The following is a 17,840-nucleotide window of genomic DNA, read 5'->3' as shown; positions in this document are numbered from 1 at the left end:
TTGATATTGCTTTTCTGCCTAATATAATGCATGTTTCTGAAAAATGCTATTATAGTATAAATAGTTTTGTCATTATAAAATTATAAAATAATTTTTATTGTTTCAATTAATATCACTTACAAGATCTTTTTATAAAATTTGATTCACTTCAAGATCGCTTTTTCAAAGTATCTCATACGTATACCGAGGTGTCGGACATAACGCTGACGTTACCACTTGAGACTTAATCTCCCGCGTTTGCCGCGCGATTTTCGACGCGATGATGAACACTTGAGTGCCGCCATACTATTGCCACGAAAGAAGCCAATTCGCAAGTTGGAAACTTGGACGGAAGAGGATTCTCTGTCTGCATTCAGCAAGCGGTAGTTCGCGGTTAGGGTGGCGAATGTAATTCTCCTCGTTACATGGCAAATGAGTTCCGTATATCGCAGTACGCTAAGCGCAGCGGACATTACGACGATTACGTAATACGTGCAATTTTCGTGATATGTTACAGCACACATCAATCACGTGCGGAAAATCGCCGGGGTGGATCACGTAGGCATCGGAGCCGGATACGACGGGATCAATTTGTAAGTATAATTATACGTTTGAAGTATATAATTATACATCAAAAATGCGATGATAAACGCGACAATAATGGAAGAGATGGATGGTTTCCAAAATGTGATAAGGATAAAGGAGAATAACAAAAAACTTTTTTTATGTTCTATCAAGTGTCGCAATTAATTAAAGAAAATAATTAAAATAATAAGATAATCACAATTCGAACCGATAAAGATAATCAATTTAACAGTAATTATTTATGTGTGTACGATCATTCGTATGAAAGTAACCATTTTCCTTTTCTAAAAAAGATATGTAAAGTAGATACTCGCATATATCGAAGTTTAGTGTTGTCGCTTTTCCGCGATGTTCATTGACTGTCGAGATTCGCGTTGTGCGTTATATTCATAGCATCAAGAGGCTGTCATCGCAAGGGTTAGTTTGACAGTTGACAGTTTGACAGTTTGTTCAAAATAAAATTAAATAAAATAATAACATCAGTTTTAAATAATATGTTGTAATACTTTAAACTCGATTAATATTCTTGACAATTATCAGCTGATTTCTGTCAAAAAATATAATTAATCGGGGATAAAGTATTATAACATATTATTTACAATATATTACTATTTTAATATTTTTAGCATATTATTATTTAAAAATTTAATTAGTAAATTAACGCTTTATTAATATTTTTTGACAGAAATCAGTTGATTAAAGCGTTAATTTGCTAATTAAATTTAAAAATAATAATATGTTAAAAATATTAAAATAGCAATATGTTGTAAATAATATGTTATAATATACTTTATCCGCGATTAATATTTTTTGACAGAAATCAGCTGATAACTATCAAAAATATTAATCGAGTTTAAAGCATTATAAACATATTATTTAAAACATATTATTTTATTTTATTTTATTTTGAATAAACTGTTAAACTACTAACCCTCGCGCCGACAGCCTCTTGATGCTACAAATATAACGCACAATGCGAATCGAAACAGTCAATCAGCATCACGGAAAAGATGCAACAATAAAAATTGCGAAAATGGACTTAACATGCCTTTTTTAAAAAGGGATGTTATAATATTTTAAATTCGATTAATATTTTTGACAATTATCAGCTGATTTTTGTCAAAAAATATTAATCGCGGATAAGATATTATAACATATTATTTAAAACATTATTATTTTAATATTTTCAATATACTCTATACACCCCCATTACCGCTATAGAAATGTTATAAAAAAAATAATTTCTCACTCACCGATACCCATACGTACAATAGCGGAGTTGTAGTACACAGCACATTGATCTGAAAACAAAATATTCAAATTATGTATATACATATACATATGTGTGTGTCGAATATCTCATAAACAATGCAAATGTTTTTATTTCGCATACCTCACAGTTGCTCCGCTGTCGCCCGATGGCTCCCCGGGCCTCCTCCTCCTCCTCTCTTGGTCCTTCGTAGCACTCACGACATTTGCGAAAACACGAATAATTACGATTGTTCAATACTTTACGCGGCACTCTCGACACGCGAAACTTTACACGGCACTCCCGACGCGCGACACTTTACACGGCACTCCCGACACGACGTGTGTATCGCAATGCTACCTGTAACAAATAAAATACATACATATATTAGAATAATCTTATTATTTCGCATTATAACATACACAATATAAATATAAATATGCAAGCGAGAATATTTAATTAGCAAATTTTCGTTTTATTAATATTTTTTGACAGAAATCAGCTTTAAAAAAACTTAATATTATTTTTTTTAAATATCATTTTTTTAAACATAAAACCGAAAAATGGCGCGTAGCGCACGCTTGTGTTATTTTAGTAATATCAAATAGCAGTTGTATTGTTCGCACTAACATAAATACAATTTTTTTTTTTTTTGCAAAATGGGAGCAATGCAAACTCATATAAGAGCGTTTCTCTCTGCGTATCAGTTCCGTCGAGCTGATTGTAAATTAGTGCAAACGTAGGAAAGTTTTCGGTTACCTTTGGATATAGGTCGGGGTGTAAATCAATACGTACCGCGCTACCAATCATTTGTGAGACTCGGAGATAGTTAAGTCCCCAAAATTTATGAGAAGAGAAGAGATTACTGGTTTCGATTTCGGATAGATATTCAGACTATTCGGCTCCGATACATCTCGCTTATCCGAAAGTAAGATGGGAATGGAGGGAAAATAATGCGTACATGAAAGATGTTTAGTCAAGATGACTTCATAAATATCGTTCCAAGTCTATTTATTTCTCCCGAACGTTGCGAGGAGAAGAAAATTATTGTACAGATGCATTTTTAAAGAATTCCATATATAAAATCGTTCTCGCGAGATACCCGATGCGGTATTCAGCCGTTTGTTACCGAACGGCCGACATTATTTCCGTCCATTATTCCCGCCTTTGTTACGCTTCTCACGCCTTTTCTCAGTCTGTTCGGTGCAGAAACAATTCGCAGAGTTCTTCTTTGCCGTGATAACTCGAGATGGAAGTACATACACGAAGCCTGTTAAATAACTGTGAAAATCGAGTAAACACGTGACCAACTCTCTTTTGTTAAAAAATGCCGATCTCTTGAAGCGCGAGCATCGCTGAAATCGCAGCCCCTACCATTAATTTTCACGAAAAAATTGAGAGAGCATGAAAAAGCAGAAGAAAGAGAGAGAGAGATGAATAAAGAAAAACAGCTCTAACTATAAGTAAATTGAGGGCGATAGAGGATGACTAAAAAGTTGTTGAGTTCCCGGGATCCGCATAAAAAACACACGTGATTGTGTCTGATGTATATGGTAGAGGATTGAAAAACAGCGTGGATGCATCGAAGCGTGATTTGCAGACCAAACGATAAAGAAGAAAAACGATGTAAAAGGTACGCCGCTGATCGAACCGTCGCGATATACGGTTTTTCCCGTATTTTTGTGCGATAATATCGAATACAAATGTGGGAAATCGGAAAAGTAAATATGTGCAAAAGCAAATATAACGGTATTTACAAATATAATTTATAAATATACTTGAACTTAAGAACTTATATTTTATTTAAATTCGAATCTAAAATGCTAATTTTCGATATAACGAGATAGGCGTAACGCAAAAATAAAAAAAAAGTACGTGTCCTCATTTTAAATATATTTATTATATGTATATGTATTTATTATATTATATGTATTTATTATATTATATGTATTTATTATATTATATGTATTTAGTATATATGTGAGCTTCCATTTATGTTTCTCACGAGCAAATAAATTGAATCGAAGCGTGAAATTCAGAGAAAAACTGCAAAACAGGCAAACGAAGTTTAATAAATGAATATAAATCATTAATTACTGATGTATTGGAAAATACATATTCTACCCAAAATTTTATTTTACACAAATTATTTTTACTGTTTTCATATAAATATTCCATTACCGCGACTTTAAAATAAAAACATGGATACTTGATATTAAATCGTGTTTTAAATTAACGATATTTTTACATGTAAATATCTGTAAATTAATTTTTAATATTTATTAATAATTTTAGAGATGGGAGAATGTTTTTAAAACAGCATGGAAATGCAACATTTGTAATTATAATTAATTGCATTCAGTTAACAGAAATGGGAACTAAATTTTATTAAACCAACTTTATTGGAAAGAAATGTTTAAATTCCACGTTATAAATATATTTCCAATTTTTTAAATCTTTGATTGATATTGTGCAGTCGTATAAAATTTATCAACTTTAAATGCGAAACAATCCACACAACTCGATATTGTTTCATTTAAATTCAATTTATTTGCGGTAAGAGTGCTGGATAAATCAAAACTTTATTAAAGCGGTTTCACATCCAATCACACACATAGCAAATCAAAATTGATAATATGAATACGTCACCGCATCCGACACGAGGCGCGACGTTGCATCTTTTATTTCTTTTATTGCAAAATCTACGTAAAGATTATTTTCACGCTCATTCTTAAACATGTCACGGTTTCCTCGCAAAGTCTGAGATCCCTGAATGCGACGGTTTCAAGAAGAACGACGCGAATAACAAGAATGTACTTTGGTGGCTATACGAACGACCGGAATCTCGAGAAAGATGTCGCATCGGAATGAAAACAATGCTTGTTTCCTCCATCCCATGTTTCCAGCTTTTCGCCCTACGAAGGAAGGAAGTTTAATATCTGCCGCGGCAACTCGGGATTTAAAGTGTTACACTCGTCGTGATAGAAAAAAAAGGAAGCTATCAACCTTCTCGCGCGCGTAACACATTTACGCGTTTGATAGTAAAAATTATACGATAGAAGAGAGCAAAATATAAAGGCGTCGCGTATGGAAACTCGGGGAAAAAAAGAGAAAAGCGCCATTCTTCCTCGTTTACTATTTTCCTCCCTTCAAACCTTCCGTAGTGAGTTTACGTTGAAAATTGGAAATCCTGGGAACATTGATAATATATATATTTTCTAGCGAACACGTGAAAAGTAAAATGATCGATCGAATTTTTTAGGACGAAGCGCATTTCATCCGTCGACAGACTTTTATTCGTATTCGCGGCGAACCCGCCGCAAATAAATTCGATAACGTGCTTTCATTGCAGACAAAAACTGTTCTCGCAAGTATATTTAATTTCGAAGGTAGAACCGCGCGTTATTTTTGGTCAGAACGATCACGTACGGCGAATCGTACGATGAAGCGTTCTGGCTGACACAATTCGTGGTTAAAATTTCAACGTGCTAATCGTAATAGCCGATACGAGCAGAGACCAATGAATAGCTTCCCATATAAAACATTTTTTTCTGGAAATATTCTCTGACAGGCCGTAATATGAAATTTGCGTAAATTTGCATAATTTCTTCCCTTCATAATTCCCTGCATAACCTCTCTTCATTTATTACAAATATTTTCTATAAGTACAAAACAATATAAAGGATATTTTTTGTATTTTTCAAAAAGAAATAAAATTTTTAAAATTGGGCAAAAAATCCACGGAAATATTCGAGAAGATTAAAAAAAAAAGACTATAATTTTTCTCTAAAAAAAATTGGTCAGCATAATTATAAACTAAGCGAAGATATCGCCGTAATGATGAAATGTAATAATAATAAAACAATCCGAGATGAAGAGTTGCCGGTAATAAAATACAGCAACTATTTGCCAAATTAATCAGCAATTTGTCCCGGAAACGAATCGCGTAGTCCCTCAGTTTCATGCACAGGCCATACTGGGCACTGCATTAGAAACAGTCGCGTTGAATCCGCACGACAGAAACGCCGCGTTCTTAATTGCACGTTAAATTAACCCCACCGGTTGACAGCGCGTGGTTAAAATTTCAACGAGCTAATCGCGGGAAGCATTTCACATGGGAACCCTCGATCCCATGCGTAACATCCGCATGTGCGGCTCGCGGCTCATTGCCTTCACATAGGAAATTGGTCCGGAATTTATGAAAGCCGGAAGCACGATTGCTATTTATTCTTCAACGATTAATTCGTTTATTGTTACGCTCGTTGCATTTTTACCTCAATCGTTTCAATCCGCAAATCGTTTCGTTCACGTCCGTTGCTGCATATAGCTGCAAATAATTCCGCACGGGTAATGCAAGATCGAAATGCGTAGCCGACAAATAGATATCTTATTTGAAAATCTCAATTGATTGACAATGTTAATGCGTTAATTTTAAAAATGCCAGCTTTTATTAAATCGAACTCAATAAGAAATTTATGCTTCAGAAATGCTACGAAAATTCTGTTCTGATATTTTAGCCAAAACATAAATAAAAGTTATACATTCCGTTTAATATTTAAAAAAAATTGTGTGGCGCTGCTATAGTCAAAAACAAAGAAAAATCGTCTGAATTAGTGAGTGAGTCATTAAAATTTCAGCCGACTAATCGCAGGAGATATTCGTTTCATTGGCTACGTACACGAACCGGATAACGCACACGTGGCGCGAAAAGCAACACTAATATTCGTACGAGATGGGTCGGAAAAAGCGTCGGAGGATGTATTTAATTATTTCTAAAGGTAGAAAAAAGTGGGTTACGCGGAAATAGACGGCAGGACGTGCAGGAAGCGCGAAAACGAGGAGGTTAAAACTGGCAGGACGTGGCACCGCTAGTTCTGCCGGCCAATAAGCTTTTACGCTAGATTAAAATTCATATCGAGGGTCCTTCGTCGAGTTTCCAGACCGGTTATAGTAGCGTCGTTTGGAGCGGTTGTTTATAGACGAGCGCAAAGAATTTAGAACCGTCTTACTACAGTTCTCGCGTTGTGCATAGACGTCACGTTAAAACAAAGACGGTATATCAAGTTTAAAGTTTTAGGAGGAAGTCTATACAGAGAGAAAGAGAGGATGATGAAAGACCTACATGTGCACAGTTTGAAACTGTGTTGAAGAAAAATGTAAAAAGATAGTTCTCGTAAACACAAAGAGAGAAAAGAAGACATTGAAAAGATTCTCCCCTTAAATTATAAATGATTGAGAATGAACGATCTTTGGAAAATAAATAAAAAAAATAGACAATAAATCCTCATTCTTCGTTTAATTTAAAGCAGATTGCATTTCAACTCGATTTATATGCAATGTGAAATTTTTAAACTTGTAAAAAAATGAGTAATTATCATCTATTTCTTCCTAAGAAAAAAAATTGGCGTTGAATAAAAGAAATATTAATTAAATCATACAGCATAATACATAGATATATGGTGCTTGATATAAAAAGTTAATTGTTCTATCTAAAGTCTTATCGTCGCTTGACATCCACGTCACGCTCGCGAAAAAGGACAAAACATCGATGGACACTTTCTCGGTTTTCCCTAGGGGAATCGGGATCCGCGTGTCGCTTCTTCCACGAAACGATCCACCGGAGCTTCGCGCTTTTCAGCCTCGCCCATAAATCACTGTCACTGGGTTTGAGCGAAACGTATTTTCCCGTGGAAACGGCATTTTTGAATTCGATTCGGTCGTACTGACGGGCAAATAGACGAGATAGTACGAGAGCAAGACGGGAGAGGAAAAAGAGCCCGCACGTCCCGAGAAAGGGCGGATCGATGTCCGGTAACCGCGTTGTCGTTGCTCTCGATAGCGGATTTTTACAAGGTCCGCGTGCGCACGTACATTTTTATACCACGGAGATTCAGCCCGCCGGGTATCTCGCCACGGCGAGAAGTATTTGCGTGTGCGCGAGAACGCGAACACGAACGCTTTCCGCGTACATGGTCGACTCAATCCTCGTCGACGTGGAGAGAGACGACCAACAGAATTGGGAATTTCGTGAATAACAGTTTACGAATAACATTCGTGACCGTGATCAGCCGACAACTCTCTACAACAGTACTGCGGATTCTCGGTTCGACGGGCGACACCTGCGTCGAGTAGTTTCGCGACAGGTCAATATTTTCAACAACAATCGCGCACCCCGGAGTTTAATTATTTATCTCTGTAACTGTCGTTACAAAACAATCTTTATATATCTGACGTCAAGTTGATTTATAGCAAATAATTTAGCTTTAATTTCATCATCATCGTTTTCATTCATTTTCGTGGACATTTTCTGCGAACGGATATGGAAAAATCTACATTAAAGACCAAAATATTGCAAAAATATAATGCAAATCAATCATATTAGATGTATTATTTAAACATAATATTCTCAATTGTTTTTTCAACCATGGTCGAAACATATGAGTTATGAGTTCTGTACCTTTTAAAACTTCTAGATAAAATACTCTTAATCTGTGCTTCACAGAGCCCCAGAGGATCCATGTACAAGTTTTATTGCGTACGCAAAAAAAAAAAAAAACAAATTTCAAATAAGTTCATAAATTCTTGAACGTAATACATATAAGCCAAATGTCTATTGATGCATTGGATATTCTCGAAAAGTGCTCAAGAAAAATAAAAAATCAAATACAATCGTCATTTTAAGTGAATATTATAATATCACAAGAACAACATCTCTCTCCGATTTCATACCAATTTCACAGACATATTTTCACAAAATTCTTCTAGTTTTATATTTTCATGTATTATATTTCTATACAATATATCAGACAAAAATGAAACATAATGGATAAGCGTACAATGCCCCCTCTCTTGAATCGCGCGCGCGTTTATCCCGCGTTTACAGTCAGTTTATGATGATGGACACGCCCGATTTGGAAATTTCCGAGAATAGAATAACGGCCCTCTGGATGCGGTCGGCCGATGTGCGTACAGTATACAATTGCATAACTGCCAGTTTCAGCTAGGGCACGACGCGCCGTGAATAAGTCTCTAACCGCTCTTGTTGGTCCATTGTCAGTCTCTTCCCCTTTCTCCATCCCATCCCCTGTTGTCATCGGGTCTTATACAAACTCTCGTTATGATGTCCCTAATGAGAACGTCGAAATTCATTTTAAAGCCCTTTTATCGGGTTCCCACTCGTCGTCCGCGTCGCGATTCAACATACCTTCATGAGAAAGATATCGATATGTTCGCGTAACGATTCCAAAGATAAATTAACAAAATATAGACAATTGTGAGAATAAGGATGGTATTCGATGTTCTTAAATTATTTCAGTAAGCCTAAATATAAAGTAGACAATATTTTCGAATTTCTAAGAAATATATAAATCTCTCTTCCTTGCTATGATCTAAAAAATTGATAATTTTTTTTTATTATCTCAGACAGCAGATAGTTTGCAAAATGATCGTGGAATTCTTGAATCTTTTTTTAAATAAAGAAAATGGCAATATAAAAGTAAAATTTAAAGAGCAATATATTTTTGAAACGATCTCTCTTTTTGGTTAAAAAGTAGAGAGAGACTTATTATTTTTTACGATTTTAATTCCAGAAATATTTTTACAAGGAATATTTTTTCATGCGAGATATATTCTTTTCTGCATTCTAGCATTAAATTGGCTCGAGAATTTCAGTCTAATAACACATTTCTACCCTAAGATTTATGAGTATAAGGATCGCGTAAGGTAAAAGCAGTTGTTTTCTCGACATGTCTTTCTTAGCGGTAAAGTAAGTTCACCCGCAGTCACCCAGCGTACTGGTAATTAAAGTAATGAAGGATAAACCGCCCGAAGTAACTCGTGTAATTTATCCGCGACTGCTTCCCGACTAGCTCATTATTGTACTTTGACCTTCTTCCGTGCGGATTCACCTTTCTTCTGCCCGATGCCTCAGTACGTACATTTCGATTTTTATAACGGTGATAGTCTGCAAATAATTGTTCTAGAACGAAACAGTTGAAAGCAGAGAATTCTCATGTCGTGAAACGCGAGAATTTCGCCCGAGTACTTTGCAAAATAATTCAAACTAAACATTTGTTCGGGAGAAACGTATCCGAGAGAGAATATAGGAAAGATTTTGAATAAACGATATTTAATCAATAATAAACATCACAAAGAGGCTTAACGTGATTATTTCTAGGATTTTTTAAAGAAGGATCTATCGGCAAAAATTGTCTCCGTGAAAAGTCACTATCTCCAAAAAATCACGGTAAAAATATAATAAAAGTCGCATCATTAATCTCGTACAGACACACATATTAATTAAGTTTTTTATTTTATATCACTCTCTTTCTCTTTCTGCATGCATAATAGATGAGAGCTTTTTACAGAGAGACCGCGCATCAAGGTCGCATCTATACGCACTGAATAATGCAAAAATGCGAACGAAAATAATTCACCGCACCTCAGTATATATGTAATAGATAGTAGAATCGCCACAAAGAATTGTGCGCGCAGTAAAATTAAGATAATACGGAAATACGCAAAGTACGAAGGTGGACCCCATAAAAGTTTCAAGCAGTTTTCTAATTTAAACTCCCGGAGCTTTCTGCTTCATTAAAGCCCTATCTTATCGAGCAGAAATATTCATGTAAATTGTGGTCTTAGGTGCGCCGTACGTTCACAAGCTGGGCGCTTTACCGAACGGACATTATTTCCATATCGACTTTTATGGTGGCGCAGTCGAGCGCCCGACGACGAAAATTTATCGCGATGGATGCAGTGTTTTAAAACAATATTTTCAGAGATGAAGGGGGAGAGAGATGAAATTATTTTCGCCCCGTATCTTTCTATTAGCATTTGCAGCTATAGGTCACCGCGGGTTGACAGGTTACCGGTTATCATTTCACCGCCAGAAAATTTGTTCGGTTTTTTATAGCTCATATATTAATAGTATAAAAATGACCCCAAATTTTTAATCCAATTTAATATTAATTCATTTATTACAGCAAAATAAAAATGATCATTTTAATAATATTATTAAATATGTATATCAGAACTTTGTATTAAAAAACCAAAAATATTAAAAGCTTAATGTTAACAATGCGAATCTCGAGAGAATAATTAAATATTGTTAGAATTATGTGTTTCGAAAATGCATTTAATGTCTCGAGTTTTCTAAATTTTCACGCCTCGAAAGAAAATGCAACTCGATCTATTGCGATTTTATCTTAATTACAATCACGTCGTAGCCTTATCTACGAATCTCAATAAGATCTCATCATAATGAAGGCTAAATCATCGTAAATTCTTTGCCTCAGGACGCCAACGGGTCTGGAGGATGTCAGCAAGTATCCGGAGCTCTTTGCGGAATTGCTAGCGCGTGGCTGGTCGGAGGGAGACATCCAGAAACTAGCTGGTCTGAATCTTATACGGGTGTTCAAGGCAGTGGAACAGGTAAATTACTCTTTCCAGAGTCTCGCGAAAAAGAGAAAAGAATAAGAGACAATTCTTTGCCGCGCATTCGGCTTCTCGGTTGATGAAAAAAAGAAACGGACGCGTGTCGAAGGTGAAAAAGTCGCTGCGACGTGAAGAAAGAGAATGGAGAAAGGAGCGCTCGTTTCCGCCGCGAAATAACCGATGGCCTGGTTCGGGCTACCCGAATCGACCAATATCGGATTTAATAAAGCACACAAATCATGCATCCGGCGTGGCGCGCGTGGTGCATCGTCAGATGAAAGAGAGAAAGAGAGAGAGAGAACTCGGTCGAGCGGACCGCGATTTTTGCTCCCTTGGAGCCCTGCCAGTCGTAGAAGACCAGCTGGCAGGATCTACTAACCTATCCAATGGTGTGTGTGCTCTCCTTTCTCTTTCTTTCTTTCTTTCTTTCTCCCTTGTAAGCGCCGCACACGTATATATAGCCACGACTACATATGACGTGTGTATTAAACGATCCTGAAGTATCGTTCAACATCGCTCAACACACTGACGCTTTATAATATTTCGCGAAAGATAAGCTTGAACGTTCAAGGGAGAGTTGTTGCATCTGGAACCCTTTTGCTCGTTGACGCTTATTTAATTAAAATTTAACGCTCGAACCACATTCTCTTGCAAAGTTACGAGAATTATTAGTATTTACGGTTTAACAAAATGATGAAAGTAATCAAATAAATTGATAAAATCAAAGTAATCGAAGAAAATAATCAAAGAAAATGATAAAATTATTCTTTTCTCTACCTAGTTTTCTGTAGAAAAAAAATAACAGCTATCGATACTAATGCGAGGAATTAAAACTGCAGCGCTCAAAGAATTAAAAATCATAATTAGTCTTCTATCTCTTCTGTTTGCATTCGTTCATCTCATTATTTATAGCATTGACAAAACTCGCTAATTAAAACGTATCGTTAAAATTCACCCCGTCATTCTCTAATGTGTTTAACTGTGTAAATTAAATTAAATTTTCTCTAATTGAATTCTACTTGTACATTTTCGACTCGATTAATGGTCCCGTATATTTCAACATTAAATGCCCGGTTTTGCGAAGTGCAGTCGAATGCAGATCGTCCTACGAGAATTTCGTCGCCCCTGAAAATGTTTCAGTCCAGATATTACCCGGTGGTACACGCCCCGACAGGAATGATGTGAGAAATTATGTGTGCCGGATGTTCCGGATGTTTGAGGACACTCAGGATGGCCGTTGTTGAAATTACTGTGATAATTTAATTGCGGTGCGGTGTGGTCAACGGAACCCGCGGTTATTTGTCCGGCAAGAGTCATTTATTATATTTAGAGAAGAATGTGTATTACACGTTCGGATTGTAACATAATAAACGCGCCGCGGTAAATTACGCTCTAAAGCGTGAATTTCGCATTCGCCTAACAATTCTCGGGGTCGTCGGCTTCCCGTAAGAACAAAGATTCGACCGCCTGATATATAACTGGCGAATTAAAATTATGCTCTGAATTCTTCGGGGGATGATTTATTTTATCGTCGTACCGCGCAAAAAATTCGCGCTCGCGACTTCGAGGGATGAGGCGTCGCGCGAAAAAATCGCGCTCTTTCAAAATTATTCTCAATTTAATTCGACGCGTGCAACTTTCGTGCAGATCCGGCTCCAAAGAATATTATTTGATTATCGGAATATGAAAATGTGATTTACTTTATTCACGCGGGGAGGAATTTTAATTTGTAGCACGTGAAAATTCCACGTTTATCGAATCGAGTTTCTTCTAACCGAGAGACGGCAAGTGGCCATTAATTCTCAATGTGCAAATTCGCGGAGAAATCATCATACCTTCTTATCTGAAACACATACACACGTGCCACACACACAAAACACACGTACATATACAATCATACATTTACTTGCTCTTCGCTTTCCGCTCGTCGCAATAAAGTCGGCGAGGTTCAGCGAAGAGCAAATCCTTTGAGCAATTTCGACTCATCTCATCGCCGTTTTCCACTGCCGACGATGGCGGTCCGGGTTACACGGCAGGCGAGAAACGTCGTAATTGCTGAAATAATGGCCATGCCTACGGCGCGATGTGGTGAACAAAATGATGGCGATTACGTTACCTTGAAATTCAATTTCGCTATTGTTCTTCGTATACGGGGAACGGAATTCGTAGGAACTTTGATACTATTTCGTAAGACCGCGCGACGCCTCCGCCGAACGCTCCCTGCAAGAAGTCGCCCGGAAACAGCGGTGGAAATTCCTCGGGCGTAATGCAATCAGTGTCGTACACACTCGCATTATGTAAATCACCATGCCATTTCGAAACAGGCTAATGGAGAACAAAGCTCTTTTCTACAGTTTCTCTTCTCTGTCTAATTTTCTAAGATAAATTATAATTATAATATAAATTATAATTATAATAACTGATTCTTCAGCTTAAAAAGGAATTTGTTTGAAAAATGTTGCAAAAATTTCAACTAAAAATATCGAAACAATAATATATACGTATATCGACAAATGTGATGACTATCATTTATAAAAATATCTATTTTCAAGAAATACAAAGCCACAATATAGATTAGCATATAACTATATCATGTAATATTACTATACTTTATATGTATATAATCTCTTGCATATAAAGTATATTAATATATTATATAATATAATTATATGCTAATTTATATTTTAGTTTTGTATTTTTTGAAAACAGATACTTTTACTATGATAAAATGCATCACATTTGTCGATATATATTTTACGTATTTCGATACTTATGGTACGTAAAATTATAAGCGAGGTAAAATGCGGACGAATGAGAAAAAATTTAGGTAAAATATTTATATATTATATCATAATATAATCTTTCATGCTTTCATTAATATTAAAGTTTAAATATTAAATATAGAAAATATATTTAGTTCAATGCAACAGTTTAAAAAAAGTTTTAATTTTATTATCTTTTTAATTTTAAGAAGAGAGATTGCTGTGGTCTTCAACTTCATGTAATTCAGATAGGAATATAAACTATAACAAGACTGTCTATGCATTTATGAGCAAAAGCACTTCAATGTCCATTAATATCTCAATCTCACATTTTGCATAATTCTCGTTCGTGAAAATGTCGTTTGAAAACACAGAAGCTCTAATATACAATCATATCACATATATAATTTTTCATACAAATGTGAAACTTGAATATCAAAATTTTGCAATTAAAAAAGCCTACAGAATTTCTATTCCACAATATGTAATTTTTAGAATGGAGCTTTATATGCAACTCAATTTGGGAAAGTATGAATAGAAGAGACTTGCCCATGCATTTATAAGGGAAACCTTTCAACGTCCATTAACGCTTAAAGTTTCAGTCAATAGTTTCTTCGAGCATATACATGCCCAAAAGAAAAAAAGTTCAATTTTAGAGCAGAATATATGCGGAGCAGTTTACGAAGAGAAAGCTATTAGACTCCTGCGAGACGTTCATATCACTGGAGTTTATAACGTAAATACCGTAACATTACATGTAGAACGCGTGAACGCGACAATAAAGTGGATTTGATTAGACTTGTCGACGTCCTCCTATATCGTCCACTTATTTTCTTTTCTTATTTTGTCGCTGATGCACGCCATCATTTCTCTCTGTACTCGTTTAATTTGAAATCCAAACAGGGACAGCAAAATGAAACTTTATGTACATAGTATTATTTAGTATTAAGAAAAGTTTACATTTGTAAATGCTCAAAAAATAACATATGTCCAATTTTTTAAAACTATTTCTCTTGATTATAAACCTTATGTGAACATATACATAATAAAAAAAAACATTTAAAAATGAGCTAAACATAATAACTGCAAGTTTCATCTCATGCTATAATAAAATTATCTTTAATATCTCTTAAAATTCTTATATTTTTATTTTTACTGATGAAAAATTAAATTCAACAATTTTTATACACACACACACACACACACACAAAGTTTTTGCGCGCGCATAAATACACAAAAACAATTTATTTATAAAAATTATTTTAGAAAAATTGCTCTCGCGTTTCTTATATGTGTATATATTAATCCAATTCTCTTTGATGTGCAGTATTGATTTCTCGCAGCGCAGGTCAATCAATGACCGAAAAATTGCAGTTGCGTCTCCATGATAAATATTTGCGATAGCGTGCTGTGTCTTGCTGTAGCGCTCTGTTTAATTGAAAAAAACTACAAGGTAGATTTTAGGTGAGAATGAAATTTACGCTGCGCTGCTCTAATATGTAATCCGCCGAAATTGACCCGGATTGCGGAGAACATCGTTTTCTTATTTTATGAAAACGAAATAAATTTTACAAAGCGTAGAAAAAAGCGCGGCCAGTATTTCTGAATCAATAAAAACCCTTTATATTCCGGCGTTGCACCGAATTATTTTCGTACGAATCAGAAAAAGACTTTCTCTCTCTCTTCGCGCTATAAAAAAGTTTTACTCCGCGAAGCGCCGGAAAAAAAGCATAGAAAAGATTTTAAATTCGATGACGGTTTTTATATCTCTCGCTTCTCTCGCGAAACATTTGTTTCTTTCGTTCGTTTCGAATGTCGTAAATGCAACATTATCAATCTTCGTATCTGTTTAATTAAAACGTATTATACATCTCTACTCACAATATTATCAAACTTTATAAAATTATTTAATTAACGAATCCTGAATATATTAGCTGAAGAAGATAAAGTATAGCAAATATCAAATTAAAAGAGAAATCGCTCAAAATTTTTTTAAGCTTAAAACTTTCTTTTGAATTTATATAATCATCAATTTCTCTCGTTATCGTATAAAATTCATATCGATATATATAGTAAATTAAAAGTACGTTAATCTCTTCTCGCGAGGAGAATTATATATGTATTCAAAAATACATATTATGTATGTACATATATATCATTATACATGTATGACTTCTGACTGGCCTCGCGGCGATTTTTCGTCATCACATAGTGACAGAAGTCGCGCGTCGCGAGCATAGCTGAAATGCTTTCGTCAACCGTCGAAAGCTTCGTTTTCGAGCAAAGCCTCCGTGGGAGGTTAATGGGCTTCACCGAAAATTGATGGGCACCGTGCATGTGCTCGTGTGAAATACGCGCGGACCGCGCGATTTTTTTTTTCCCTTGCGCGCGCGCGCTAGTCTTTGCCTTTCATCGTAGCCCATCTCGGGGTGGGCGCCTTTTTTATCTCCTCGCTTCTCCTACGTCTGGCGATTTTTCCCGAGAACACATTTGCGACGTGCGGCAAGGTCTTCCATCTTCGCCGCACCCTTCGGAAGCCCGGCGCGACGTCAAAATTCATCGGCTTTTTTTCACCAGCTTTACCGGAATGCAACGGAAGAAAAATGGGGAGAATTGGGTTCCAAGCACGCGATGAGCGCTTTGTAAATATATCGATTCACTCACTGATCCATAGGTATGCGTTTGTGTGTGTATGTGTGAGCAAATTTAATCTCCTTAATATCTAACCGCTCCGAAATTCTCCATAATTTCTAATCCAGAAGTATTGTCGTGATCGCGGACTATCGATCCACTTATGGCGAATTCATAGATGCGTACGCGGATTACAATAAATGATCGACGACTGTAAACCGTGATTGGTAGCATTGTTCCACGAGGGTGCACGATGGACGTCGACGACGCTATGTAGCGCGTATTAAAGGGCTAAACCGTATAAATCACCGTAAGCTAAGCTTTAGCAGTCAATAAATCACATTTACCATATCGTAGCATTCTCTGTGTGTGCGCAGATTCGCGATAACCTGGCCTTGGAGGGTATGGAGCCGCTGGAGGAGGAGATCCCGCACGAGGACATAATCGGTCGCGATTACTGCCGTTATAACATAAAACGTCTGATGGCGCCTTAAGCTGTCAGAATCCTCTCGACGAAAATGCAAACGATCGAATGATCGGAGCGGAAACAAAGAGGAAGAGAGGACAAAAAAGAGAAAGAGAGAGAGAGAGAAAAGAAGGAAAAAGCTCACTGCCCCAGCAAAAGTAAAACTCACCCTTTACATCTTTACCTCCACCCCCCCCCCCCAAATTTTGCGATCTACCAAGGACGATGTCCACTGCACAAACATGTATGCACAATCCTCCCTCTCTCTCTCTCTCAATCTTTTCGATCCTTCTCGACGTTACCCAAGATTCTCATCTTTGTACGTAAGTAGGTAGATAAACTCGATTTCCGCCAAAGATCCCAGATCTGTGAGATGCGAGTGTTCGCGAAAGATATCGAGACGGCCAGTGAAACGTTTAGTACCGTGACTAAAGGCATCGAGCCGCGAATATAAGAATTGCAATTAGATCAATCAAACATTGTTATTTTTTTATAGATAAACAAAATTCTAACTTGCAAGTTTTACTTTTGTCTTTTAGCTTCTATCGATCGATCTCTGTTTCACGCGTCTAAAAATAGTGTGTCTATTATAATTTTTAATAAATATTTATATTTATATTAAAAGTATTTCGTGTCGCCAGTGAAGAAAAATTAAAAGGTGAAATATTAAAACGACCCAACTGGCTAAGATGATCTTTATTAATTCGACATAAAACAAGACTACGTTTCTACC

General features: G+C 36.1%; 2 protein-coding genes across 7 annotated transcripts in view; one reads left to right on the top strand and one right to left on the bottom strand.

Moving 5' to 3' along the window:
* LOC145940774 (uncharacterized) overlaps nucleotides 1–2,129 on the bottom strand; it is a 225,604-nt gene extending 223,475 nt beyond the window's left edge. For 3 of the 5 annotated variants that reach the window (XM_083046295.1, XM_083046296.1, XM_083046300.1), the window contains exons 1-2: nucleotides 1,958–2,129; nucleotides 1,818–1,865 (exon numbers count right to left, since the gene is read on the bottom strand). The gene's annotated coding sequence lies outside the window, so the exon portion shown is untranslated. The remainder of the gene's footprint in view (nucleotides 1–1,817; nucleotides 1,866–1,957) is intronic. The other 2 variants (XM_083046297.1, XM_083046299.1) reach the window with 1 other exon arrangement.
* The window catches only part of LOC145940765 (dipeptidase 1), an 83,639-nt gene extending 65,799 nt beyond the window's left edge, over nucleotides 1–17,840 (top strand). For both annotated transcript variants that reach the window (XM_083046284.1, XM_083046283.1), the window contains exons 9-11: nucleotides 497–572; nucleotides 11,110–11,245; nucleotides 17,019–17,840. In XM_083046284.1, coding sequence (XP_082902410.1) covers nucleotides 497–572; nucleotides 11,110–11,245; nucleotides 17,019–17,135 — 329 coding nt within the window. In that variant the 3' untranslated portion in view covers nucleotides 17,136–17,840. The remainder of the gene's footprint in view (nucleotides 1–496; nucleotides 573–11,109; nucleotides 11,246–17,018) is intronic.

The sequence above is a fragment of the Prenolepis imparis genome, unplaced genomic scaffold (genome assembly GCF_030444845.1).
Source record: "Prenolepis imparis isolate NDT839.2.m4 unplaced genomic scaffold, iyPreImpa1.0 SCAF_9, whole genome shotgun sequence".
Taxonomy (NCBI): domain Eukaryota; kingdom Metazoa; phylum Arthropoda; class Insecta; order Hymenoptera; family Formicidae; genus Prenolepis; species Prenolepis imparis.
Note: the sequence above shows the minus strand (reverse complement) of the source record. Positions and strands in the feature narration are given on the sequence as shown.